At 40.3% G+C, this 27,742-nt stretch overlaps 2 protein-coding genes across 3 annotated transcripts in view; one reads left to right on the top strand and one right to left on the bottom strand.

Annotated features, from left to right (window-relative positions):
• Nucleotides 1–548: 548 nt before the first annotated feature.
• Nucleotides 549–11,989, bottom strand: erg28 (ergosterol biosynthesis 28 homolog). 2 transcript variants are annotated; one of them, XM_056242802.1, is made up of 5 exons: nt 11,974–11,989; nt 10,931–11,077; nt 8,963–9,053; nt 7,082–7,200; nt 549–667 (listed from the first exon to the last, which is right to left on the bottom strand). In XM_056242802.1, the coding sequence occupies exons 2-5, from the start codon at nt 11,061–11,063 to the stop codon at nt 579–581; spliced, it is 432 nt and encodes a 143-aa protein (XP_056098777.1). In that variant the 5' UTR covers nt 11,064–11,077; nt 11,974–11,989; the 3' UTR covers nt 549–578. The 2 variants fall into 2 exon arrangements, with proteins under 2 accessions (XP_056098777.1, XP_056098775.1); XM_056242800.1 differs by lacking the exon at nt 11,974–11,989 and adding an exon at nt 11,239–11,336 and having other exon boundaries at nt 10,931–11,069.
• Nucleotides 11,990–13,340: 1,351 nt separating this feature from the next.
• The window catches only part of ttll5 (tubulin tyrosine ligase-like family, member 5), a 188,899-nt gene continuing 174,497 nt past the window's right edge, over nt 13,341–27,742 (top strand). Inside the window, exons 1-8 of the mRNA XM_056242807.1 lie at nt 13,341–13,427; nt 14,459–14,565; nt 16,471–16,553; nt 17,063–17,169; nt 23,395–23,525; nt 23,647–23,729; nt 25,830–25,899; nt 25,988–26,072. Of these exons, the coding sequence (XP_056098782.1) occupies nt 13,369–13,427; nt 14,459–14,565; nt 16,471–16,553; nt 17,063–17,169; nt 23,395–23,525; nt 23,647–23,729; nt 25,830–25,899; nt 25,988–26,072 (725 nt within the window). The 5' untranslated portion in view covers nt 13,341–13,368. The remainder of the gene's footprint in view (nt 13,428–14,458; nt 14,566–16,470; nt 16,554–17,062; nt 17,170–23,394; nt 23,526–23,646; nt 23,730–25,829; nt 25,900–25,987; nt 26,073–27,742) is intronic.

Genomic DNA, 27,742 nt, shown 5'->3' with positions numbered 1-27,742 from the left:
AAACTCGAAAAATTAGATAGCGTGCAAAAGTTATAATTTTGATGATTATGGCTTATGAAAACCCCCAATTCAAAATTTCAATATTACATGAAAAACGGATTTTAAATACAGAAATGTCAGCCCTCTGAAAACTATAATCATGCATATGTATATAGTTATATATACTAAATATATTAGTTTCACCTTTTCATTTGAATTACTGAAATACACAAACTTTTGCACGATATTCACATTTTTCAAGTTTCACCTGTTTAAAAGTTTTCTTCACTACATCACCCCATTTTCACCATTTTCATAACGGCACTATTTTTCTCATATATTAGCTTTTTAAAAATGACTCAAATGTACCGGTACTGTAATTGCTTTCGGATAATTAAACTTTAAACAACCATATAAAATGATTACACTGATGCAATGCTGTAAAAGGTAGTTTGGGCCTTATATGTGACTGGCAACCAGTTGATAGCAGGACCGGCACAGTCTGAACCACTGACCCGTCCCGTCGGACCACATGTCCCGTTACAGCCGTCCCGTGTCAGTGCCAGAGGTATCGGCAGTGATGATGCTGGGAACATCACTCAGTTCCTCTTCTTCTGACGAGATCCCATCACTTCCTGAGGCTCAACGATACACTGGAAGCCGATCAACATGCCCACAATAGAGACACCTAGAAACACAACACCACCGTCACACACCATTTTTACACATAGCCGGGTATTTAGAGAAAAGAATATTTCCCCCCCTCCGTTTTCAATAATACGTGCACACAACATCGTTTTCAAAAAAGTTGTCATTTACATCAACCCGCATAAATACCATAAATCCGCCATCATAACTCTGCCAAACTGGGCGCTCACATGACGTTAAGCATTTTCTGGCGCATAATGTGACGTTTGAGAACCTAAAGCCCTGTTTCTCCCAGTTTACACGGCACATAACCGGCGTTCTCCTTCTAACATTCGTTCGGTATCTCACTATGGGAACGCCTCTGGGCGTGTCCGATTGCGGAAGCACCAATTACACCACGTCTGCCAACTATGGCAGACCAATTGCTGCAGCGATCAGTGAGTCCCGGCACACTGTATATAAACGCAGCTACCTGCCGTTTCGTCCCTCTCGCTCTCTTCCCCGTGGAAGATTTCGGAAGCTGTCCTCAGCAGACTTTGGGAACTATTTGCTTAACAGTTTTCAGACGGAGCCGACAGGTAACGTCCCAAACGCAATATTTTCCTTAGGTCGTTGAGTGACTTCGTCACTTAAGAGTACGATAACTAACATGTCAAGACGAGTTTTCTTGCTCTTAAGTTCTCTAATCTTTTTCCAAGTTTTTCTGGGCGCTTACCACGCACCAAAAGGACAAGGAAAACGACAGCTCTCTAATCGCAGCACAGCTCCGTACCAGTTGTCACGTTGGGTGAGAACTCACCGTACGAAGAGAGTGCTAGCCCCATCATGGCCACCGCAATAGAACCGGAGAGCCCCGGAGGAAAAGGTCGTCCTCCACATCCGTGTGCTTGTGGAATGTGGATTTCTGCTAAGGATGCACACGGCCTCTGCATCTCCTGTCTGGGCACTAAACACGCGCAGGCAGCGCTGTCCAACCCCAAGGGATGCCAGCACTGCGCTACGTTCTCGACTAAGACCCGAGAAAGAAGGCTCCGCGTGGCAGTCGGTGGAAAATCGGACCCATGCCTCTCTGCTCAACCCAGTGAGGAACCCATGGATTGTCCCCGGACCACCACCTCATGGGCAGAGATGATGGAGAAGGTTTCACCCGTCCTTTCCCCGCTGTTTGATGATCCGTTAGCGGGTGAGGAAGATGACGATGATGAAGTGTTGTCGAACATCCTCGAGGACAAGGACGACGAAGATGCCATTCTTCCCCCGAACCAGTCCAGGCTGCCGAGTGCACAGGATGAGAGTTCACCCTCCCCTGTACAGACGGATTCAGATCTAATCGAGGTCTGTCGCAGGGCCGCGGCTAGATTATCGATCGACTGGCCATCCCAACAGACAGGTCAAGTGGCTGAAAGAGACCTGTACGATGGAAAGAGACTTCGTCACGTCTCCCGCCAGCAAGGCAGTTCATTCCGGCCTTCCCGGCCTGTGTGACGGAGATGAAGAAGTTTTGGGACAAGCCTTTTTCACATCGAGTGCCCGTCAAGGGTTTCTCGAGGCTTGATGTTCAGGGAATGGAGGATCTAGGGATGGCGGATCCTCCCCCGGTGGAAACTTCAGTTGCAAATCACTTGCACCCGGGCCTTCAACCGGAGCGTCGCTGCCAGGGAAAACAGAGCGCTTCGCCGCCTCTGTTTTTCAGAAGATCTACAAGTCAACTGCACTCTCCGTCCGTGCTTTGAACGCGACGTCCCTCCTTACAGCCTATCAAGCGGAGCTATTAGAGGAGATGGGTCGTCAGATGGACTCCGGATCTCCCAACCCAGTGCTCTGGGAGGAGATATGCGTCATCGCAGATTTGAACCTGCGCACGTCCCGCGGAGCAGTTCAAAGTTGCGGACGGAGTATGGGCTTAGCAGTTGTGGGTGAGAGATCGCTGTGGCTGGGTTTGTCAGGGCTCTCTGAAAAAGAGAAGGCAGAGTTTCTGGATGCCCCTTTAGATCCAAAAGCCATGTTCGGCGCGATAACGGTAACGGCGATGCGGCAGCAGTGTGACCTGCGGAAGAGGGAGGGAGAAGCTTTCCAGGTCTGTCCCTTTTCACCCTAACCGGCCGAATTTCAGACCGTCAGGCAGAGGAGGGCATTCAGATTATCAGCCTTCCCGCTCTGCTCCACCACAACAGCCGGGCAACACGGCCCCACAACCAAAACCCGGTTTCGTTAGACCTAAACAGTCTTTCACGGCCGCAGTCTTTCATCCCTGGGTATTAACCACTGTAGAGAGGGGATACAGGCTTCAATTCGCTGTAAAACCTCCTCTGTTCAACAGAGTGGTAATTTCAGTGGCCAAAGGGGAAGCAGCTCTGGTTTTAGAGGAAGAAATAGCCTTTTTAATGAAAAAGGGAGTGATAAGAGTGATTCCAATGGAAGAGAGCCACAAGGGCTTCTATTCCCGTTATTTTGTGATTCCCAAGAGAGGGGGAGGTCTCCGTCCCATTCTGGATTTACGGGTCCTCAACAGACACCTCAGAAAATTCAAATTCAAAATGCTGTCTATCAGAACGTTGTGTCAAAATATTTGGCAAGTAGACTGGTTCACCTTGGTGGATCTGCAGGATGCATATTTTCACATAGATATTTTTCCTGCACACAGGAAATATCTGAGGTTCGCCTATCAGGGCACGGCATACGAGTATATGAGAATATCATTTGCCCTCGCTTTAGCCCCTCGGGTATTCAGCAAGTGTGTGGAAGGAGCTCTGACTCTGTTGAGGAGATCAGGGATCAGAATTTCATCATATCTGGACGATCTGCTCATCTACGCGCCGTGCCGACGGCAGGCAGAGAGTGATACACACACACTAGTGACGCATCTGGAGAGATTAGGTTTCAAGATAAACCAAATGAAGAGTTGTCTATCTCCGTCTCGGGAAATAGTCTACTTGGGTCTCAGGTTGAATTCTGTGTCGTTTCAAGCTTTCCTATCAGAGGATCGCATCAAGACTTTTCACAGCTGCCTTTCCCTTTTTCAACGAGGGAGATCAGTCTCTTTCAGAATGTGTCTTTCGGCTACTAGGACTGATGGCCTCAACTGTGTCCGTGGTTCCCCTGGGGCCGCGTCTCACCAGAATGCACGAGCGCTCTCTGTCATTGGAGAGTCCCGCCTTTTCTCAGGACAGGATGCCCTCTGGGTCCTATCGTACTGAGAAAAGTGATGACGACAGATGCATCTCTCACAGGCTGGGGCGCAGTGCTCGAGGGCAGGACAGTGAGAGGAGTTTGGTCTCCTGCACTGAGAGAGAAGCACGTAAATTTTCTAGAGCTACTGACAGTGTTTCTAGCTCTGAGACATTTCGTGCATTTTCCAAAGGATCATCACGTATTGGTCAGGACAGACAATACAACGGTGATAGCCTACATAAAGTGTGGCAGAGATTCGGCCAGGCTGCCGTAGATCTCTACGCATCGCGCGAAGACGCACAATGTCCCCTGTTCTTCTCTCTGGCGAAGATGCACCATTGGGTGTGGATGCTCTAGCCCACGAGTGGCCAGACGTGTTACTGTACGCGTTCCCTCTGTTGAGCTTGATTGAGTCGACACTACGGAGGGTTCGGGAGCGCGGACATGTGATGATTCTGATCGCGCCGTACTGACCGGGGAGACTGTGGGTTGCGGAGATTGCGCAACTGCTCTACGACCAGCCTTGGCAGTTACCAGCGCGCAGGGATCTCCTCTCACAAGCACGAGGGGAAATATTCCATCCCTCCCCTCAGAAGTTAGCTCTCTGGGCCTGGCCCGTGAGAGGTTGAATCTGAGCACAGCCGGACTACCTTCAAAACTCATTGAGACGATTCAGAACGCGAGGGCAGCCTCGACTCGTTCTTTATATAACCTAAAATGGAGAGTCTTTGAGGAATGGTGCGCAGATAAGAACATTGTTCCGTTCTTGTGCTCCGTTTCGGATATGCTGTGTTTTCTTCAAGACCTCCTGGATAAAGGCAGAGCTTTTTCCACGGTTAAGGTTTATCTATCCGCTATATCGGCATGTCATGTGGGTATTGATTCGGGTACTATTGGCCAACACCCTCTAGTCTGTCGATTTATGAGAGGTGCACGTAGGCTACACCCAGTATCAAAGACGCTGGTCACGCCATGGGATTTGTCTGTGGTCCTGAGCGTGCTCTCAAAAGCCCCGTTCGAGCCCATTGATAGCATTGCCTTAAAGCTGCTTGCTTTAAAAACGGCTCTGTTACTCGCTCTTACAACAGCAAAGTGGGTGAGTGAACTACAGGCGTTATCAGTTCACCCTTCATGTATGAAGTTCGCTTCGGGTGGTCAAAGAGCTAATTTCAGAACTAACCCTGCGTCGTGCCCAAAGTATATGATCACGCGGATACCGTAAGATCAGTGGACTTGCCAGCTTTTCATCCTCCTCCTTTTTCTTCTCCAGAAGAGGAGAGGTTACACTGTTTATGTCCGGTTCACACGGTGTGCAGTTATGTACAGAGAACCCACTCAGTGCGTAAGAGCAACCAGCTGTTTGTCTCGTGGGCTGACTCTTACAAGGGAAAACCTATCTCCCGTCAACGCCTTTCCCACTGGGTGGTGGAGGCTATTGTGTTATGCTACAAGAGCATGAATATAGAGCCACCAGTAGGACTACGAGCGCATTCTACTAGGGGGATGTCTACATCCTGGGCTCTATTTAAGGGGATTTCTATTCAAGAAATTTGCGCGGCGGCCAGCTGGTCCTCTCCGCACACATTTATCCGTTTTTATAGACTGGATGTTATGGAACCCTCTCTGGCCCACTCAGTTCTGGGAGTTAGTAGTCAGGGGGTATGAGATGGTTTCAATAAAGGGGGCACCTGTCCCCATATTATCCTGTTTTTCTCACCGTCTGGGACAATGATTCAGTATAATTTATATCCCCTCTTCTTCAGTCTGCTTCGTCAGCATATCTGCAATACGGGAGTTGTCTATATCCCATAGTGAGATACCGAACGAATGTTAGAAAGAGAACGATATAGGTTACTGACGTAACCCCGGTTCTCTGATAACATGAAGAGAGGTATCTCACAACTTTGCCCTCCTTGCCTATTCGCATGGAGAAGAGATATGTGGAGAATGACGAATCTCAGACTGACTGACCTGACCGACAGCTTCAGAGATTCAGCGCTCTTTACCTTCTCTCGGTGTAATTCTGCGCAATTTGAAGAAGTTTGGGATTTTCATGAGACTCTCACTTCATACTTCAGTACAGAAAGTGTCAAACTTTAACAAAAATTGATTTCTTGATGATTTGATTTTTTTATAATAGGAATTTCATAATATCTAAATATAAATTTATAAGCAAAAGCTGTGAAAAAAAAAACAATGATGGAGTGGAAGTGGCTAATAAGTCAAAAAGTGCTCCTCTGCCACCATCTACTGGTTATAGCGGTGATTTCATATTTATTATTTTTATTAAATAAAAGTTAGTTCTTAAAACTTTTAGTTTCACAAATGGGGACAAATTTAGTTTTTGGTCATCACATAAAAAATAACTTTAAAACTGGATGATATTTAGAGCTTGAAGTTCTTTATAAAGTGTGAAGCACTTGAAAATGTCACTCTCAAAAGGTTGCACGAATCCTGAAATGTTTTCAAACCTGTGGCACTTTTTCACTGGATTTTCCATTTCTGGAGTCCTTTGTGGATTGGAACGTCTCAGATTGAGTGCAAACAAAAGAAATTAACATGAGAATACCAAAGCATTTGTAATTGCAACAATTTTCTGTGTGCAGTATCTGACAAAAAATGCAGGTGTGCCAATATTTTTGGCCATGAATGTAAATGTCTTTGTCACGTTTGATCAATTTAATACATCTTTGCTGAATAACAGCATTCATTTTTATTATTATTATTATCTAACTTACCCCAAACTTTTGAAAGGTAGTGTATCACAGTTTCCACGCACACAAAAAAAGTATTTAAAAAAATAGTAAACTGTTTTCAACATTGATAATAATAATCATAAATGTATGGAAGATTGTTTCCACCACAGAATAAAACATTTTAAGGATAATTGCGTCTTTTTATCTCACAATTCTGACTTTATCTCTCGCAATTGCGACTTTATATCACACAATTCTGAGATAAAAAGTCAGAATTGCGAGATGTAAACTCGTAATTGTAAAAAAAAAGAGTCAAAATTGCAAGATGTATAGTCGCAATTACCTTTTTGATTTTTTATTCTGTGGCAGAAACAAGTTTGAAGCTTCCATGTACTGTAAATGTTTCTTGAGCATCAGATCCTCATATTAGAGTGATTTCTGAAGGATCATGTGACACTGAAGACTGGAGTAATGATGCTGGAAATTCAAATTTGATCACAGGAATAAATTACACTTTACTATATATGCACATAGAGAATATAAGTATCCTGATTCAAGACTGAACTAGATGTTAGAAACTCACTCACTCGCTACAATCAGCGGAGCCATGACTCCAATGGTCAACGGAGCGGTTTTATAGATAAACGCTTCCGACAAGAAGTGGCCAAGAGCCAGAACGAATGTCCACAGCGTGACGTGATACAGCCTGGGTGAGGGAAAGAAGGGAGCGTCAGCTTGATTCCAGCAGAGTACACACTCGCACACACACATGCACACACAGACTCTCACACAGACTCTCACACAGACTCTCACACAGACTCTCACACAGACTCTCACACACTCTCACACAGACTCTCACAGACTCTCACAGACTCTCACAGACTCTCACACAGACTCTCACACACACACACACACACACACACACACACGTGAGGATCCTTACGTTCGGTTCTGAATGTCTATGGCACACACACACACACACACACACACACACACACACACGTGAGGATCCTTACGTTCGGTTCTGAATGTCTATGGCACACACACACACACACACACGTGAGGATCCTTACGTTCGGTTCTGAATGTCTATGGCACACACACACACACACACACGAGGATCCTTACGTTCGGTTCTGAATGTCTATGACACACACACACACACACACACACACACACACACACAAGGATCCTTACGTTCGGTTCTGAATGTCTATGGCACACACACACACACACACACACGAGGATCCTTACGTTCGGTTCTGAATGTCTATGACACACACACACACACACAAGGATCCTTACGTTCGGTTCTGAATGTCTATGACACACACACACACACACACACACAAGGTTCCTTACGTTCGGTTCTGAATGTCTATGGCACACACACACACACACACGAGGATCCTTACGTTCGGTTCTGAATGTCTATGGCACACACACACACACACACACACACACACACGAGGATCCTTACGTTCGGTTCTGAATGTCTATGGCACACACACACACACACACACACACACACACACGAGGATCCTTACGTTCGGTTCTGAATGTCTATGGCGCACACACACACACACACACAAGGATCCTTACGTTCGGTTCTGAATGTCTATGGCACACACACACACACACACACACACACACGAGGATCCTTACGTTCGGTTCTGAATGTCTATGGCACACACACACACACACACACACACACACGAGGATCCTTACGTTCGGTTCTGAATGTCTATGGCACACACACACACACACACACACGAGGATCCTTACGTTCGGTTCTGAATGTCTATGACACACACACACACACACGAGGATCCTTACGTTCGGTTCTGAATGTCTATGGCGCACACACACACACACACACACACACACAAGGATCCTTACGTTCGGTTCTGAATGTCTATGGCACACACACACACACACACACACACGAGGATCCTTACGTTCGGTTCTGAATGTCTATGACACACACACACACACACACACACACACACACGAGGATCCTTACGTTCGGTTCTGAATGTCTATGGCGCACACACACACACAAGGATCCTTACGTTCGGTTCTGAATGTCTATGGCACACACACACACACACACACACACACACACACACACACACACACACACACACACACACACACACACACACACGAGGATCCTTACGTTCGGTTCTGAATGTCTATGACACACACACACACACACACACACACACGAGGATCCTTACGTTCGGTTCTGAATGTCTATGGCGCACACACACACACAAGGATCCTTACGTTCGGTTCTGAATGTCTATGGCACACACACACACACACACACACACACACACACACACACACACACACACACACACACACACACACACACACACACACACACACACACACACACACACACACACACACACACACACACACACACACACACACACACACACACACACGAGGATCCTTACGTTCGGTTCTGAATGTCTATGGCACAAGCGCAGCGGATGATGGAGGACAGGAGGGTCCATATGCCAAAGGTTCTCGCCTGAAGACCGTTTACTGAAGAATAAGACAAATCCTCACATTTATAGCACACGTTATTTACACACACACACACACAACATGCATTTGCATCCAAATACTTTCTGTATTCATGTAAAGGACAGTAGAAAGGGATAGTTCACCAAAAAATTAGCCCATGATTTACTCATCCTCAAGCCATCCTAGGTGTGTATGACATTCTTCTTTCAGACGAATACAATAAGAGTTATATTAAAAATGTCCTGGCTCTTCCCAGCTTTATAATGGCAGTGAATGGAGGAGGAGATTTTGAAGCCCATAAAAGTGCATCAATCCATCATAACAGTAATCCATACGGCTCTAGTGGGTTAATGCCTTCTGAAGTGAAGACAAATGTTCATAATTATAACTTTATAAACTATAATCAATCACTGGCTTTTGGTAACATACGCGAGTCTAGTTCTGGTGGAAGAGTGACCTGACCTCTGACCCGACACATGACCTTTGACCCGCTTGAGTTTGTTACTTAAGCTTCTACATAAGCTGTGTCCCAATGTGAAGGCTGCATCCTCCGAAGGACGCAGCTTGTAGCCTTCATAGGATTTCCTAATTGCGCATCCAGGTGTTCCCGATTACCGCTCCATGGCGCCAAGCAACAGTGCGAGATGGAGCTGCCATCCTGATCATTAATTTGTTATAATTGAGTAAACAGCTATGGAGCCAGAATTGGCTATTGTCATTTTTATGTTTTATATTTTACTGAGGATGTTAAATACATGAATTTTCTAAACGACATTTAGGCCACTTGTCTTTAAAGTCAATTTTTTAGGAGGAAAAAGCTCAGTATAATAGAATAAGCAAAAAAAGACTTCACATATAAAAAAGAAATATAACACAAACACAAGGTTAGGTTATATAAAAATAAAACATTCATAAATTATTTTATGATTAACATATTACTGTCTTCAGTGAACTCAACGCAAATGATAATAATATAATTATTATTAGCCTACATTTAGGCTACATATTTAGAAGGCGGTTTTATCCAAAAAAGGAACAAAGAAATTTGTCAAATGTCATTCATAATACAGGGCTAAGATTATCACAAATAAACACAAGATTTTGACGCAAATGTGTGTGGGAGTGTGAGCGCGCACTGCACGGCACGGAGGCGCGGCCGCGAACACTTGCATTTTCCCATCAACAGTGGAAACAACTTAAAAAATACTCTATAATTTCGGGTCATACAGAAAAGAATAATACATCATTCGCAACTACTTTTATTTGTCCAAACTCACATAACAAGAAAACGTTGTGCTTTTGTAAAATAAAATAAAACAATCAGTCGCGCTTTCATGATCGGCAAATCATTTTCATGCCTTCGAAGATGCAGCCTTTGAATTGGGACAGCCTTCATCGCGCCGCTGTGACGCAATCGGCCTTCAAATGCGGCCTTCGGAGGACGCAGCCTACACATTGGGACACAGCTATAGTCATGCGTCGGGTCAGAGGTCATGCGGGTCAGAGGTCACTCCACCAGAAATAGATTCGCTTATGGCCGTTAGCAAAGCCAGTATTTCTAGTTATAAATATGGAAATATGGACATCGCTTCTCTTCAGAAGGCCTTTATTAACCCCCTGTCGTATGGATTACGTTTATCACGGATAGATGCGAAGAAAAAGGTACCATTCACTCCCATTATAAAGCTTGGAAGAACCAGCATATATCAGATTGTGTTCGCCTGAAAGAAGAATGTCTTATACACCTAGGATGACTTGAGGGTCAGTAAATCACAGGCTAATTTTAATTTTTGGGTGAACTATCCCTTTAACTGAAAATGTAACTGTAATGCTGATCTGTAAAGTGCTAAAATTAGTTAATGAATAAAGGTGCTGATTATCCGGTGTATGCCGACCATAATCTGGTGTGCCGGTGTAGAGTTTTTGGGACAGGAAGCTGTGATCTCTGAAGCTCTGCACTGTGTTCCCCACCGCGATCACAGACACCATGAGCAGCCAACTCCTCAACACATTCAGCAAACGGCTCATCCTTCACTGCACACCTGCAGGAGACGACACACAGCACACTGGAGACGACACACAGCACACTGGAGACGACACACAGCACACTGGAGACGACACACAGCACACTGGAGACGACACACAGCACACTGGAGACGACACACAGCACACTGGAGACGACACACAGCACACTGGAGACGACACACAGCACACTGGAGACGACACACAGCACACTGGAGGGCCTCGTGACAGCAGAGCATGGTGATACAGTGGTACTTTCATACCATAGTAGTGAATTACTATTAAATTCATTTAACAATGTATTTTCATGATGCTCTATGCCAGGGGTTTTCAATCTTATAGATGCCACAAATATGAGCATCCTCGTGAGGGAACCCATTCTAAAGTCTTTTCTAAACACCACATTTATACACTGAAAAAGTTATATTATAAAATTAGGCTAGTTGCTATTAAGTAACTTTATTATATGTTTCTTTACAATATATTAATGTAATATTTATTTTTTGTTGACTTAATTTTATTTATTTATTTTATCTAATTTAATCTATTTAGTAGGTTAATAACTGATTTTCTTATTAAACCACATTTTTATTCATTTATTTTAATCTAATTTAAAAGTGTTTTAAATGTATAATTTAATTTCTTTTAATTAATCTTAATTAATTTATTATTTATTAAATATTATCAACACATCGGTCATGGAATTATTTTTTTTCTGAAACGTTCTAGTTCGTCTAATACTAATATATATTTTTAAATGTTCCAAGTTTCAGAACGTTCAGAGAACATTATACGTTCTTAGAACATATTTTGTTCGCTAGGTTTGTGTAGGCAACCATAAACAAGACTGGATCATCAATAGACATTATACATATTATTAAGAAACGACACGATTCATTAGTAAAAATGTTCTTACCTTCTGCGGTCAGTATTTGAACTGTATAACTATAACATTAACTGTACTGTGTGCGTTTGATTCCTCCTGCTTATCATCGTACCGCGACAGATTCACAACACTCAGCTGTCATGGACATGAACATTGACCAATCAGAAACCGCGGATGACGGTTGCGTCGCGTCGTACCACCACCCCATTGGGCAGTGCTTCAAAAGACCGCCCACTCCTGGGAGATCAAACCAATCACCGGCCGCTATACATCTGACGATTTCTAAAGGAGGTGTGTTGAGTTTGAATTTGAGACGTTTGGTCTATTTTATGAAAACAAAAGTTGACTTTTGAGCTGTTTGGTCATGTATATCATTCATTAGCAAAAAAGTGTTTATTCACTATATCTTTCATAGATCGGAAACGGTTTTCGATAGTTTTTCATTTTTTATTTTATATGTGTGAAATAATTATGTTAAATAAATAATTAAAATTTCGAATTAATTTTACATTATTACTCGGTTCAATGCATAATTACAAGTTTTATATATAAACATCAAAATTACAAAAATGCCACCCTTCGGTTTACGCGCATGCGCTTAACAGTGGTTGTCAGCTGGTTGTTATAGTAACAGGCGTCAGGCTTTGGCGTGGGCTATGGAGCTAACAGTTAATAATTACACCCAAGAACACCCACTTAACGCAAACAGGTATGTTACTAATTACATTTATTATCAAACTAATTACACTGCATTCCGAAGTCCTAATATTTTGTGTTAGCCATTCAAACGCTTTATTCTCTGTTAAATCACAGTCAAGTTAGCTCGGTTAGCTAACAGCTAGTGAACTCTCTTCTGTCACACACAACTAATCCCATCTTTCCCATAGTATATTCATTTCAAACAGCGATTTATGAAAAATCTGGAAGGTGCTTTCAGTTTATCATAGTAGACAAGTGCTAAATAATTGTCTCAGATAATAACTCTATTTGAACTATGAAAGTTTTACTTTGGTTTAACCTTTATCTTTGATTGCTATCTAGTACCTTCGTAGTTTGCTGTCATTTTAATTAATTTAATTTGGTTTTTTTTGTTTTATTTTGCACGTTACTTGGCTAAATTTCGCATTATTGTTGTTTTACATCGTTTTCTTACTTTGCATGATTCCTCATCCTACACAGTGCAATACTGTATATTGTTTAATATTAATAAAAGCAGAGTAAAACTGAACAAATAAAATAAATTGCACAGCAGCCCTTCTCATAAAAGCTTATTGTTTTGCAGATGAGTTAAGAAGATTGGAGATGAGTGCTGTCACACACACATTGAGCTGACACACACACACACACACACACACACACACACACACACACACACACACACACACACACACACACACACACACACACACACACACACAGACCGAGATGCCAGCCGCTAGAGAACAGAAGGAGGAATCGGAGTCATCGTCTGAAGATGAGCTAGAGTAAGTGTCTTTACTAAAGCAAAATGCTTTATTCATCTTGAGATGATTATATTCAGTGAGCAAAACTAGTCACTACACACAAAACAACAGCAAACATCCGGTGTTTCGTATAGATTTCATGAATTCACAGCTTATCTTGTCTAAATATAGACCAGTCAGTTCTGAAATAGTAACATCCGGTCCTCAAATAGTCTAGATGTTCCACACACGTCTGTTATCGGCAGCAGAGCTTAATTCAGTCTCCTTGTCATGCTTTTAAGAGTGACAAAAAGGACGAAGGTCAGTTAGATTTAGGACCCAGAATTTACATTAGTTATCATGTGCAGGGCCTGAATTTCGTTGATTTTTTTTTATTACATTTATCTCACCTAAATGTTCGATCAGTCATTGTGTTTTTACAAAGGGGTAATTTTGTTGTCAAGAGTTAACATAACACAAGGAAGCTTGATTTGAATCTTTGAATTAAATTGAAATAAGTAGCACAAATAAATACAGTAGAATAATAAAGATAAAAATAGAGAGAAATAAATGGTTTTGGGTAGGTCTAACACTAGTATTCAGAAATACTACCGAAACTGAATAAAGTAATCAAATGTAAAATAACACCAGATAGCGTTTTAGTCGTGACTAAATTAAATACTTGGGCTATTAATCCTGATTCCTTACAATTAAAGCTATCCTTTCATGTTTTGACGACAAAATGAATGACAGACACATTTAGGCTGCTGTCACTTTAAGAGCTAGTGCGCGGATCCATTACTGTTTACATCCAATGGCTGAACCAACCTGAAATAGATAAGAAACAACATTAATGGGACAGTTCATGTTAGATTTTATTGCTGATTTGTAATATCTTATTTAAATGTGAGTTTGGTATTTATTTTACCCATTCGAGTACGAGATGTGAGTTGATCCTGCCAATATGGCCGGTGTGTGAACCGACTTCCTTTGAAAGGGACTTTGGTAATTCCTCAATATCATATACATGTGAAATAGCAGTGTTCTCTTTGCTTTAACCTGTGTTTTCATAGGAAGCTCCCGTGTGTCGCCTGGAGCGGTGTCAGTAAAAGGATTCCCGTGATCCTCTTCTGTGCAGAAGCCGTTGTGTCCAAAGATGTGGCCATCCAATCTGTTGGAGGTACAGACGCTGAGAATTACTGTGTTTAACACAAGAGCATTTATTAAACTGCAATTCTGCAACATGAAATTATCTATCTATAAATTACAGGACCGTCTCTCTGTTTGTGTGTCTGTGTGTGTATGTGGGTGTCTGTTATTCATATATCTTTAGAACCATTAGTCTGATGGATTTCAAACTTGGCAGGTGTCTTGCTACGGGCACGAGTAAGTGCAGTGCCAAGTTTGATGTTGTTTGGATTAGAAATGCAAAAGATATCGGTAAATATATCGGTAAAAGAAGCACACATTGAAGATGTTTAGAAGGTTGTGGTTTAAAAATACACATTTTGACAGAAACACTCTGTCAGCTTTTAAACATCAAGTCAGCTACAAATAAAAATGTCACTGAACTCTTGCTGTGTAATTGTAACTGAGCACTCAAACACACCAAACCAACAATTACTAAAAACACACACAAAAACAGATTTTGCACGGGCACTGCACTAGTAATATATGATGCCTGTATAGAAGAGCTGAACGATTGTTGTGTGTGTGTATATATGTGTGTGTGTGTGTGTGTGTGTGTGTGTGTGTGTGTGTATATGTGTTTGTGTGTGTGTGTATATGGATTAATTGGGAATCACGATAGTTTTTTGTTCAAAATAGATCACGATTCTCCCACGATTATGAATAGACAACTAAACAAAATAATATGTCACTGGGGGTTCTGACATAATATTAATATCTGCAGTGTATTAAAAAAATATTTTATTCATTTTAAGGAATTATTTTAAAAAAAATCGGTTTGAATGAATGATTCAGTGATTCACTTATAAAGGCTTATTTCATTACTTGATGAATCAAGTGTTTTTTGAACGAATCTCAGGAATGAATGATTCAATGACAATGGATCATTATCAGTAACAGCAGAACTGATATTTTTCTGACTTTTTTTTTTTTTAAGTTATTTGAAGTACATATTGATAAATACTTGCGTATACCTGCAACATTTCAGCTGTGAATTAATAATTAATTTGAGCAGGATTATGTTTAGTACCTGTCTGACAATGCATGTTTATGCTGCTTTTCTAAATCTAAACCCTTCAGAGCTTCCGCTGTGGGAAATAGTGAGCATCGATGCTGCCTGGATTTCACAGTGCATTGTGGGATTTTTTAGGGAGCGCATGTTTCAGTGCACTGGACGGATTTTGCGATTGATAATGGTCTTAAAATGGCCGCCTCTCTGATCAGTGCCCTGACTATGAGATTGAGACGCACACAAATCATTTTTTCTTAGCAGTCGCTTGTCGCCACCTACTTTGTGTAATGGTGTATTTGTTACAATCTTTATCTTTTATTTATTACTTTTGTTTAAAAGGTGATTTACTCTATTTTGACCGCTCTGCAGGCATCAGTGTTTATATCCAAACTATAAACTTTTTTCCCAGTTCTTCTGTGATAATCTGAATGATTGTGTAACAGAAATAATCACACTGTGTGTATTGTAAAGACAGCTTCACAAACAGGTTCATATCTGTACATGACAACGGCTCCCTCTGGGTCAGAACGCAGATCTGAATGTTTGCTGTGATCGTACTTCTCAAAGGTTTAATAGACAGAGACGAATCGTTGCCATTTAGGAATAACATCACGTGTTTGAATCGAGATTGTAATCTTTTAACGATTAATCGTGCAGCTCTACTAGTAATTACTGTACTGTACTGTACACTAGTTCGTCACACACTCAACATATTAAAATATTTACTTTTTTCCAGTGACAAATAATTTTTTATTGTTATATAAACAGCATGTCTAATGTTATTTAAATATCTAGGCCTATTGACTGCTTTCATAAAAATTGTCATTTGCAACATGCCATTGTTCTTGTAATCCTTGATTCAGTATTTCTTTTTTTTTTTTACAGAAAAATATAACTTGGGCTTCAAGATTGTGCGTACGGAGAGTCGTCTTGTGCGTGGCCTGCTGGTCAATCATGGATTCCATGAGGTAAATCTGTAAACATTATCCATGTTAGGGAATTAAATCTTACTATACACTATATGCTGTCAAATTTAAATGGAGTGGATGAGTGGCATCCAGTTATCATCTTGGATATAGATTTTATTTTTGCATACAGTTTGCAGAAACCTTTGGCAGTCTGATTAAATAATAATTAGTCAAGAAAGAGGTTAAAAATCACATCTGATAGGACCACTGGTTTATTTGGCTACTGGCAATGGAAGGTGAAGTCAAACGCATTGCACTGTGGGATTCAACACAGTGCACTCTGCTTGTACACTGCACATCGGTTGATGTTATTTCAGTTCAGTTCAGTTTAGCAACACAAGTATTAAGGATTCAACCTGCAATTCAGTTTCTTCAGGCTAAGCTCCAATACAGTGGTTAGTGTTGATGAGGGCTCAATACAATAAAGCTTAAATGTAAATAGCATTGAAAGGACTTTTAAAGTATCATTTTCATTACCCTGGCCTAAAATAATATTGTTTTCTGTTTAGGTGCATCCAAATAGCAATGATTTTAACCTGATGTGGACTGGCTCGCACCTGAAGCCCTACCTTCTGCGCTCTCTACAGGATTTCCAGAAAGTCAACCACTTTCCCAGGTGTGTATTAGGGCTGTCACTTTACGTTCGAAAATCGATTGCACATTCGATCGGACCAACCAACACAAGTGTCGAAAACGAAAATAGGGAATTTTTTAACGGCCTTTTTTTTTTTTTTTTTAGGGATGCACGATATATCGACCACATATCGATATCGGCTGATAAATGATCTTTTTTGATGTTATCGGTCTGATAAGAAAATTGGGCCGATATATCAAAGCCGATAGATAGATTATTTACTTCAGTTGAGAGATGCGCGCTGTTCACCATGATGGTTCTGAATGATTGGATTCACTTCGAAAAGGAAGATACAGTTCAGTGCAACATGTGCAGCACAAATCTGTCACATAGGCTTCATAACATTATAATAAAAACACGCAAATGAATGTTGTGAATTGTTGTTCGCCAGTGTTTCAGCGCGACGAGCGCGTTGTGGCGGAAAGAGCGCGTCTGTGGAGTTTAGCCTTCATGACAAGCACAGTCAAGTTCTCTTGAGCATTCGCAGCATTCTGCGCCATTGTAAGTTGTAATATGTTTATTTTGTGTGTATATATCTGATTAATCTAATATAGGATGCGTTTGGTTGAGTTAATGAACGATGCACTTCATTGTACCGTTGATCATCTTTGCTGTAAACATCTTGATCATTTTAGCGTTGCGCAGCTCAAACAGCAATGCACATTTATAACTATAATTGGGACTGTCATATACATGCCATTATAATGAGAACACTATTGTAATAAAACGTTGTGAATTTTCTGTTTAGCACCGTTTCAGCGTGTTGTTGTGAGAATAGCGCGTCCAGAACAGGGATTAGCCTACACATTATGACCAGCGCAAGTTCTTTTATGCATTCACGTCATTTTGCGCAGATAAGTCGTAATATAAAGTTGATGTAATATAAATGTCTGATTAATCTCACATATGATGCGTTTCGTTCGTGGATTTAAACAACCTGCTAGAAAAGTTCTTCAGTTTTTGCCGGTGCTCGTTCTCTTCAGCTTCAACGCGCGCAGATTAATGCAAAACATTAAAAGCTATGATTGGGACAGTCATACAATTATAATTGTATTCACTATTGTAATACATTTGGAAATTCTTTGGGTTTGCATTCTTCAGCAACCGTTGAGTTGATTAACCTTCTAGCAATCAACCTTCTCTTCAGCTTCAGCGCTCATAGCTCACACAGCAATGTCATTTGAAACAGTAACTAAGCCATTAAAGATGTTTATGATCAATGTAACATTGAAAATGTTAAATTTTTTTCAAAAACATTGCGTTATAATTAATAACTAACATTATTTTGTTCTCGTATTATTTTCATCAACGATATGGTTTGATTAAAATATTTTTTTCTTATTGTCCTTACAGAGGCGATTCCATTTTATTGATCCATGGGACATGCATTTTGTTTCTTTATTTGCAGTCCAATGTTATCCAATGACTTGTTTGCATTATTTATGTATTTTATTTTTTGTTAGGCAATAGATTTTTTGATAACACTTTACAATAAGGTCTCATTTGTTATTGCATTAACTAACAGAGAGCAATAGCCTTTGTTATTGTTAGTTAATAAAATATGTGTGTTTGTGTTAGTTCACAGTGCATTGACTAATGTTAACAGATACAACTTTCTTAAAAATGTTTTATAAAATTGTTGGGTCATGCTAACTAATGCTAACAAAGTTAAACCTTATTATAAAGTACCATTTTTTAATAAAGAAAGTTGTCCATATGAGTGTAAAATTTATTTTAAAAGATAAGGAATCTTACACTGGTTCAAACTAGGCTATACTGTATTGTATAGGTTTGATTTATGTTAAAAGTGTTTGAGACGAGGCTTTTAATGGTGAGCCTTTTGTTATACAGGCTATCAAAGTTTATAAAAATTTTAATTTAGATTTATCGGCCAATATATCGGTTATCGGCTTTCAAATGTAAAGAATTATCGGTTATCGGTATCGGCCAAAATGTTCATATCGGTGCATCCCTAATTTTTTTACCAAAAATGTGTTTTAGGTGGACAGATCAATACAGCACACAGAACATGTGGGATGCTGGACAATAACAATGTCTTTTCTGTTCACCAAATGCTTTTTAATATTCGCTATTACTTCAGTGCAAGTGAACAAGCGCGCCGTTATTTGTTGCGTAGTGACGTGTGTGTGTGTGTGTGTTCAAGTAAGCCAGAAATGTGCAGATTCTGCGATACGCTGTATTTAATATATCATGAGGATCACGAGTTGCGTATTTGCGCTAAATCCGCACAGATTTGGCTTACATGAACTTCCCAGCAAAGTGAGTAAACACAGAAACACGCCAGATTGGCTCGTGATTTGACAGCGTTTCCCGCCAAAGTTCATTTGTACCCGCATTTGGCGGTTAATTTCAATCCCTGAATGTTGCGCTCCTGTTTGTCATTGTGCTGAAACTTCACGCCAATAAATCATCAGGAATATTGCTGACTTGTGCGTCTCAAGCGCCCTCTTTACGCTCGTCCTAATGCCTGTTAGGTGTCCGTGGATTTGCCTATATTTGGTGTTGAAAATGGAAACGTCTTTAGATGGAAAATCGATTTTACTATCGATTCAATGAACACTTATGACTCAAAAATCAAACAGGATTTTTTCACAAAAGTGACAGCCCTAGTGTGAATGTCATTACAGTTCGGTTCTTGCTGAAGCTCAAACGTGCTGCGTAACACGAGAATGAACCTCATTGGTTCTTGCACGTCGAGCAAGCATGCTTTAGCTTCGGGGACCAAATTTGTATATGCCTCCACAATTATTGGCACCCCTGTTTAAGATGTGGTCGAGGACTTCTAAAAATTCTCCTTTTTTAAAAAACAACATAGAACCCAAATGCAAAAAAAAGAGAAAAATCCAACCTTTTATTCAAGTATATTACTCTGGTGGTAAAAAAAAAATCACACATAAAAAAAAAAAAAAAACTTGAAATCATGTGTCCCACAATTATTGGCACCCCTAACAATTCCGCTGAAAAATTGAATAGTTTTTTTTTTAAAATATATTTTTCTGTAGTTGCTAAAGTTGGTCAGGGTATCTAGGAACTTTTAATTAGTAATTCATGACTTCCTGTTTCCCTGGGTATAAATATGACGCGACACAGAGGCCTAATTTTCTTACCCATTTGTCAACATGGCAAAGACTGGAGAACACACCATTTAAGTAAGGCAGATGTGTGTGTCGACCTTCATAAGTCAGGCAATGGCTACAAGAAAATAGCCACTCGCCTTAACTTGCCCGTATCTACAGTCAGAGGAATCATTAAGAAGTTTGAAACAACTGGAACAGTGACAAACAAGGCTGGAAGAGGTCCCAAGTTTATCTTGCCTCAACGCACAGTGAGGAGGATGGTAAGAGAAGTAAAAAAAAAGTCCTAAGCTCACTGTCACAGAATTGCATCAAAGAGTGGCATCTTGGGGTCACAAAGTCTCCAAAAACAACCATCAGACGCTCTCTACATGCCAACAAGCTGTTTGGGAGGCATGCAAGGAAAAAGCCTTTTCTCACTAACACTCACAAACGTAAATGTCTGGAGTTTGCTAAGCGTCACTGGGACTTCAACTGGGATCGTGTGCTTTGGTCAGATGAGACTAAGATTGAGCTTTTTGGCAACAAACACTCTAAGTGGGTCTGGCGTAAAACAAAAGATGAGTATGCCGAAAAGCACCTCATGCCCACCGTGAAGTATGGTGGAGGATCTGTGATGCTGTGGGCCTGTTTCTCTTCCAAAGGCCCTGGGAACCTTGTTAGGGTGCGTGGCATTATGAAAGCTTTGAACTACCAGGACATTTTAAATAAAAACCTGATGGGCTCTGCCAGAAAGCTGAAGATGGGTCGTCATTGGGTCTTTCAGCAGGATAATGATCCAAAACATGTGGCAAAATCTACATAAAAATGGTTCAGCAGTCACAAACTCAAGGCCCTCCCCTGGCCATCTCAGTCCCCAGAGCTCAACCCAATCGAAAACCTGTGGGGCGAGCTAAAGAGGAGAGTGCATAAGAGAGGACCCAGGACACTGGATGATCTAGAAAGATTGTGCAAAGAAGAATGGTCAAAGATCCCTCTCTCTGTGTTCTCCAATCTTGTGAAATGTTATACGAGGAGATTAAGTGCTGTCTTGTTGGCAAAAGGGGGTTGTACAAACTATTAACATCAGGGGTGCCAATAATTGTGGGACACATGATTTCAAGTTTTTTTTTCTTTCTAAATGTGATTTTTTTTTTTTACCACCAAAGTAATATACTTGAATAAAAGGTTGGATTTTTATATTTTTTGCATTTGGGTTCTATGTTGTTTAAAAAAAGGAGAATTTTTAGAAGTCCTCGACCACATCTTAAACGGGTGCCAATAATTGTGGAGGGCACTGTATGTACATATGTTTTTTCTATATGTATGTTTGCTGATCAAAGCTTCAAAATGACCTTCATTGTTTGAATTTCATGATAAAATTGACACAATTTAAAAGTTGTAATTTTGTCATATCAAAAGGAACATAGCTCAAAGATTATTGGATGTGAGGTGCTTTCAGTAATGATAAAGTAATGTTTAGGGAAGTTTTGTTGACACATCAACTGAAAACAGCTCAGTAAAAGATTGATCGTGGGATTTAAAGCAGCACTAGGTTACTTTTCAACCTTCATAATATATTTCCAAGTCTCTTGTGATGGTACATCGACTTACAATATGTTGAATGACACGTCTGCCATAGCCGTTTTTAATCGTACTTTTAAACTTCGGGTTTCGGGTAGTAACCGGCGAACAAAGAGAACTACAAAATTCGACTGCTTTACGGCATATACGTCACTTCCACCACCACCCCCACTTCCTTAAAATCGGACGTGCGAGCCAAATGTTATAGTCATGGCCGGAGCAGCACAGAAAAACAAGAAAGCAAAGGTTTTATCGGAGCAAAGCAAAAAGAGAAAAAGAGAAAGTGATCGCGTTAAAGGCAGAACGAGGATCAACATTGGGCCAGCATTTTCTCGCTGGCGTGAGCTGAAGGAGGAGGAGGGGTGCCCGACCGATGCGGACTTGGCAAAAAAAAAAAAAAAAATCAAATGAAAGCCTGTGTCTAAACGGCATGCACAAGTTTAGTAGGGGCTACATTCTTGCAAGTAAATATATAAGATGTAAAAAATCATATTTTAGGATACCTAACATGTCTGTGATATTTGTTTATTTGTCTTGCCTCAAGCTATAATACAAATCGATTTGTAAAATTTGCAGATTCATTTATGGTAGCTTGATATTATAATATTGACGATATATGGTTATTATCTACCACTCAAACATTGCATTGAAGTATCATATAGATCCAGTAAAACGGTAACCAATAGACTAGGCTACTATAATGACGCTGGTTTGTAAACGTGATCATCGCGATCATTTGTCGTTAGAAAAAAAATAAAACCCATGAAATTATATTCATATGACATGCTGAAATATATGCCACTGTACCTGGGTTGAAGACATTTCACACGCGACACAAGCAGAACACCTGCATGTGACCTCCTCCCACAGTGTTCAGGGCTATCCTGGTTGTCAACAAATGCACGTGCATGTAGGATGACAGAGTTTACGACAGTAGTAGAGGTCTAGACGACAATACTGTTTCCCAACTGTAGGGGGACCCCGAGAGCAAAAGTTCCCTGGTGTTACTTTAAGATCTGATATTGGATTATATAGATATGTAAGCATTTAGCTCAATTTGTCCACCATCTTTGATGGATTTTTAAGTAAGCAGTGCATTATGGGGTGGCCTTTTCTTTAAAGGATATGCGAAAAGTTTTATTTAAGACAGTGTAATTGTGCTGCCTACCATCTGGAACAGCCTCGTGTTAGGACTCACAGGTGATTTGTGATACGTTTCTTTCATCGGAAAGTTGTGGGTGTTTAAACAAACACTAGTTTGTGGTGTGCAGTCAGTGTGTTTCCCCCAATGATAATTAGTTACCAAAGTCACACACACTCTCACTCAGCAACAGCAACGCCGACACCACCGGCCTTCCAAGCGGGCGGACGGCATGTATTCATTGGCAGTTTGAGCCGAGTACATTTTGTTTGGAAGAAACCGCGCAATAGATCAAACCGAACATGCGCTGCCGCTGTGGTGTTATTTTAAGGGTTTATGTTCCCTCCGCTATCTCAGACGCTAACCTCATCCTCAGCACTTACGGTCAATGCTCCCGTTGCTTTCCAGGTCGTTCGAGCTCACGCGGAAAGACCGGCTCTACAAAAACATCCAGAGGATGCAGCAAACCCACGGCTTTCAAAACTTCCACATCGTACCCCAGACCTTTGTGCTTCCTACCGAGTACCAGGAATTCAGCAGTGAGTGGGCACATCTCTATCCAGTCAGCACTCGATGTGTGTTTGACTGTTAACATGATCGACATCAATAAGAAAGATGGGCTTTAATAACACTCTCTCTCTGTCCTCATGTAAACCTCAGGCTCCTTCAGCAAGGACAAGGGTGCGTGGATCATCAAACCCGTGGCGTCCTCCAGGGGCAGAGGCATCTACCTGGTCAGCAATGTAAGTGATTAAGGGAATATGCCACAGAGGGCCTTGGGGCAAAAATAACCCCCAAATTCAAGAGAACAGGACACAAAATACCCCTGCACAATTCATCTAAATCTATTATGGCTGTCACGATTAAAGTGAAATTTGAAAATCTGCTCACATTGGATCAGAATCCTTTTTGTGCATTGAGAATCATAACCAATTTCTCAAGTTTTTTATTTTATTTGATAAATCTTAATCTCTAAAGTTTCCTCCTTTTGCAGCCACTTTTGTTGCAAATTGCATGTCTACCCTAGTGAAAAATAAAAATACTGAAATGTATTTGCAATACATTTATTTTATGCTAAGTATACTGCAAATATATTTACATTTTTATGTATAAATAAATACCATGCAATTGTACGGTTGGTATACTAAATGAATATACTTAAAGTATGCTAAATTGGAACAACTGATTTTGTGCATTAGTATTTAGTACTTTAGTTATCCAGAAATAGTGCTGAAGTTCAACTAAAGATTATACTTCAGTATATTTGATTGTGCTAAAGTGGAACTATTGCAAGAATACTTTAGGTACACTTTAAAAATCTTGTATTTAAAGACTGATATTATACAGAGATCATACTATCCTTACTAATAGTGATATTAAACACACTTTAAGGCTTAAAGGTGCTGTAGGTCACTTTTTCACTCTACTAAAGCATACAAATACCATAATATGTTTGCATATATTTAGGAAACATGCTAAGTTCACATGCTCGTTTCTCTGAAAAACACTTCTACAGCCAGTTATTTTACTTTGAAATGTGTTTCCAGGCTGGAATGTTTGTTTTTGGTTTGGTCTGTGATATTGCACGTTGCCAATATGCCAATTTTCATTGTCCATTGCGCTCGTTCCTGTTGTGTGTGCTCAAACTGGCAACCCGTGTGAGCGCCGTCCAGTCTGAGGAGCAGGAGGCGAGAGAAACAACGATCTCCGATATTTTGAATTTGGACTGCAGTACCTTATTCGACCACTAGTTGTCATTCTTACAGACTGCACCTTTAATATGTGTATCAAGTACTCCAAATACATTTTAATTACAATATTTATATCAGTAAGTCTCAAGTGATATGTCAGTAAATATCAGGAATGTGATTCTTCTTACGGATTAAACTGGAATTCCGCCTAAAATCATGACCCACGTGAATCATGCAGATCAGTCATAAAAAAATTCGGGTAGGGGGTTTGGTTGATCACTGCCCGCTTAGCTTTGCTGTTTCATCTTAATTACACTTCGCATTGTATGGGATAGTATTAAACCATTTGTCTGATGTATTTTTGATATTCGCAATCCAGAATAGAGAGAGAGAGATCTCTCACGCGGAGGTACAGCGCGCGCGACATGAAAAGTTCCCTCTTAATTAGTGATGATAGCGGAGAGAACTAAACAAAAGTTTAGTCTGGTTACACTTAAGTGCTGTGATCCAATGATTCAAGTCCAATGATTATAAAAAGAAGATATTTGAGGTAAAACTATTCTCCAAATAATTGAGGTAAACCAGTCTCTACTGTTGCTAAATTGCGGGACGTGTTTGATAATATAAAGAGCTATTAAAAGCAGAATAATCCATGCAAGAGATGCTGTTTCCAACTTTAAGGTGGCTTATGTGTGTGCACTCCGCAACGGACCGCCAAAGACTTACTAATTACTTATTAAAGCTTCACGTACACGTCTAAACGATCAAATACACACAAACATATGTCAAAATGACCGGCTTGGAGAGTATTTACTTAAACACAGCTAATGTCTTAAATGGGCGTACATAGTTGGGAGAAAATATGATGATGTGTATTAGATCTGCATTGGGTCTTAAAGTGGAAGCAGTCTAATAAACCTGCTGACGATTTCACAATTAATGCGAATCAAACAACACAAGACAAAGAGAAAATCATTCACAGCTCTTGAATTTACCTTTTTGCTTGCAAACTCTTCTGTTTGAGTTTTGGTTGATGTGTCTTTAAGCTTCTTCTCTGCATAAAGTAGAGTGTTTATCATGGGAAGCTAACATGCTTCTGAAATCTGACAGTTTTGTCCTGCACTGCTTAATAACACATGCTTGGTGTTTCAGCCGAGTCAGATCCCACTGGAAGAGAATATCCTGGTGTCACGGTACATCAGCAATCCTCTGCTGATTGACGGTGAGTCTACAACACAAACACTCACAGATTCAACTCATTATGTATAACGAATGTTTTTACATTCAGTTTGTTTCTTTTGCATCTGCAGATTTTAAGTTTGACGTGCGTCTGTACGTGCTGGTGACCTCATATGACCCTCTCCTGATCTATCTCTATGAGGAAGGGCTGGCCAGGTAATTCATTTACATTCATCCAGGCTATCTAACAGTCACTGTCACACCTGTAAGACATCTGATAAGAAATGCTTTTGCTTAGAAAAAAATCTGAGTGGCTGGTAAAACAGTGCAACAGTTGATTCTGGAACTAAAAACTCCATTAATTTTCTCCTGACGGAAATAGATTTTTAAAGGGGTGGTATAATGCCGTTTTCACACGATGTAAAATAAATCTCTGATGTCCCCAGAGTGTGTGTGTGAAGTTTTAGCTCAAAATACCCCACAGATATTTTTATATAGCATGTTAAAAACGCACCGTTTTTGTGTGTGTCCCTTTAAATGCAAATGAGCTGCTGCTCCCGGCTTGCTGGCTTCCAAATTAAACAGAAATCACCTAACCGTTGAAAGTTGTTTTACTGAGGATTTGCTGTGTGTTGTGAGATTAACGTCAATAGCTGAATAAAACATTTAAAAACCTACAGATAGTTATGTTATCTTTGATTTTTTTTTATTGCAAGCCTGCGAGTTTGAGCCACGTACTAGAAATATGCTTATTATGACTAGTATTATTATTAAATAAACATTTTAACAAGAAGTTGTTGTTAAACCTGTCGCACTCGATCTCCTCAGTCCTTCTGTCTCTGACTGAGAGTTTACACTCTTTTATCCAGTAAAAGTCTTTCAGTGTAATTGTACAAACGTCCTCCTTCAGCTCGAGCTTCACGAGTCTTTCTGTGTCAAATCTGACCTGATTTATCAAGGAATAACTTTGATATTGTTAGTAATATTTCAGCTGGACTGAAGCAGCTTCGCTTTACTTGATTATCATACATCATTTATAGAAAAATCATGAGCATCAAATATGATCATCAGGCTTTTGAGGAGGTTTATTTGTTCATCTCTCAATCATCATTGTATTGCATTGCATTATATGATTTAAAACTACAGAGATTTGATCATAAAACTAAGCATTTAAATATCAGATTACTAAGACATTATTGGCGGATATTGATATTAATCTGTATTTTATGTAAGTATCTGCTATACTGTTATAAAGATCACATTCATTTACATTAAAAGCATCAGAATTTCATCTTACTTTTTGTCAATACTGTATAAATATCAGCATCTGCACTAAATTGCATATATGATACTTAGCGAAATAAAACTGATCCAGAGTTAAAAAAAACAGACTAGTATTTTATGCTTAACACTGTTTTAATGGTGTTGTAATAGAAAATAGCAGCACAGATACTTAAAATTACAACAACAAAATAATAATAATAATAATATATAAGTCACATGGGCCTGTGGGATTATTCAATATGGAAAGAGACTCTCCAGAAGGAAGTTTGACTTTATTAATGGCTTCATAAAGCTCGGATGTTGTTGATAAAGCTGTTGTTCCAGACATATTTCCAGTGCTTCGAGTCTCAGTTTTTACACTTTCGGGGGGAATCAGCCTACAAAATTACTTTTTTTTTTTTTTTAAATCATTGTCTCTGTGTCTAAAGCTGATGTTTTAAAACCCCCCACAAAAAAGTTAGTGTATTCAACCAGAAATATTCCCTCACGCCAGTAAAAGAGCACAAACAGTAGATGGCAGCAGAGATGTTTGCAGTGAAGTTGGACCGGCTCATCTAGGCCTCAAACAAAGCTTTCCATTGTCTCATTGCTGGAAGGACTTT

Source organism: Rhinichthys klamathensis, unplaced genomic scaffold (genome assembly GCF_029890125.1).
Source record: "Rhinichthys klamathensis goyatoka isolate OS25496 unplaced genomic scaffold, OSU_Roscu_1.1 h1tg000754l_1, whole genome shotgun sequence".
Lineage (NCBI taxonomy): Eukaryota > Metazoa > Chordata > Actinopteri > Cypriniformes > Leuciscidae > Rhinichthys > Rhinichthys klamathensis.
This window is presented reverse-complemented; position numbering and strand designations above follow the sequence as displayed.

Excerpts from the sequence above, each read along its gene's own strand:
- erg28 (XM_056242802.1), bottom strand. The coding sequence starts at position 11,063 with ATGAGCCGTTTGCTGAATGTGTTGAGGAGTTGGCTGCTCATGGTGTCT. Across the intron at positions 9,054-10,930 it reads CACCGGCACACCAGATTATG|TAAACGGTCTTCAGGCGAGA; the intron begins GTCGGCATACAC and ends CTTATTCTTCAG. Across the intron at positions 668-7,081 it reads GGCTCCGCTGATTGTAGCGA|GTGTCTCTATTGTGGGCATG; the intron begins GTGAGTGAGTTT and ends TTGTGTTTCTAG.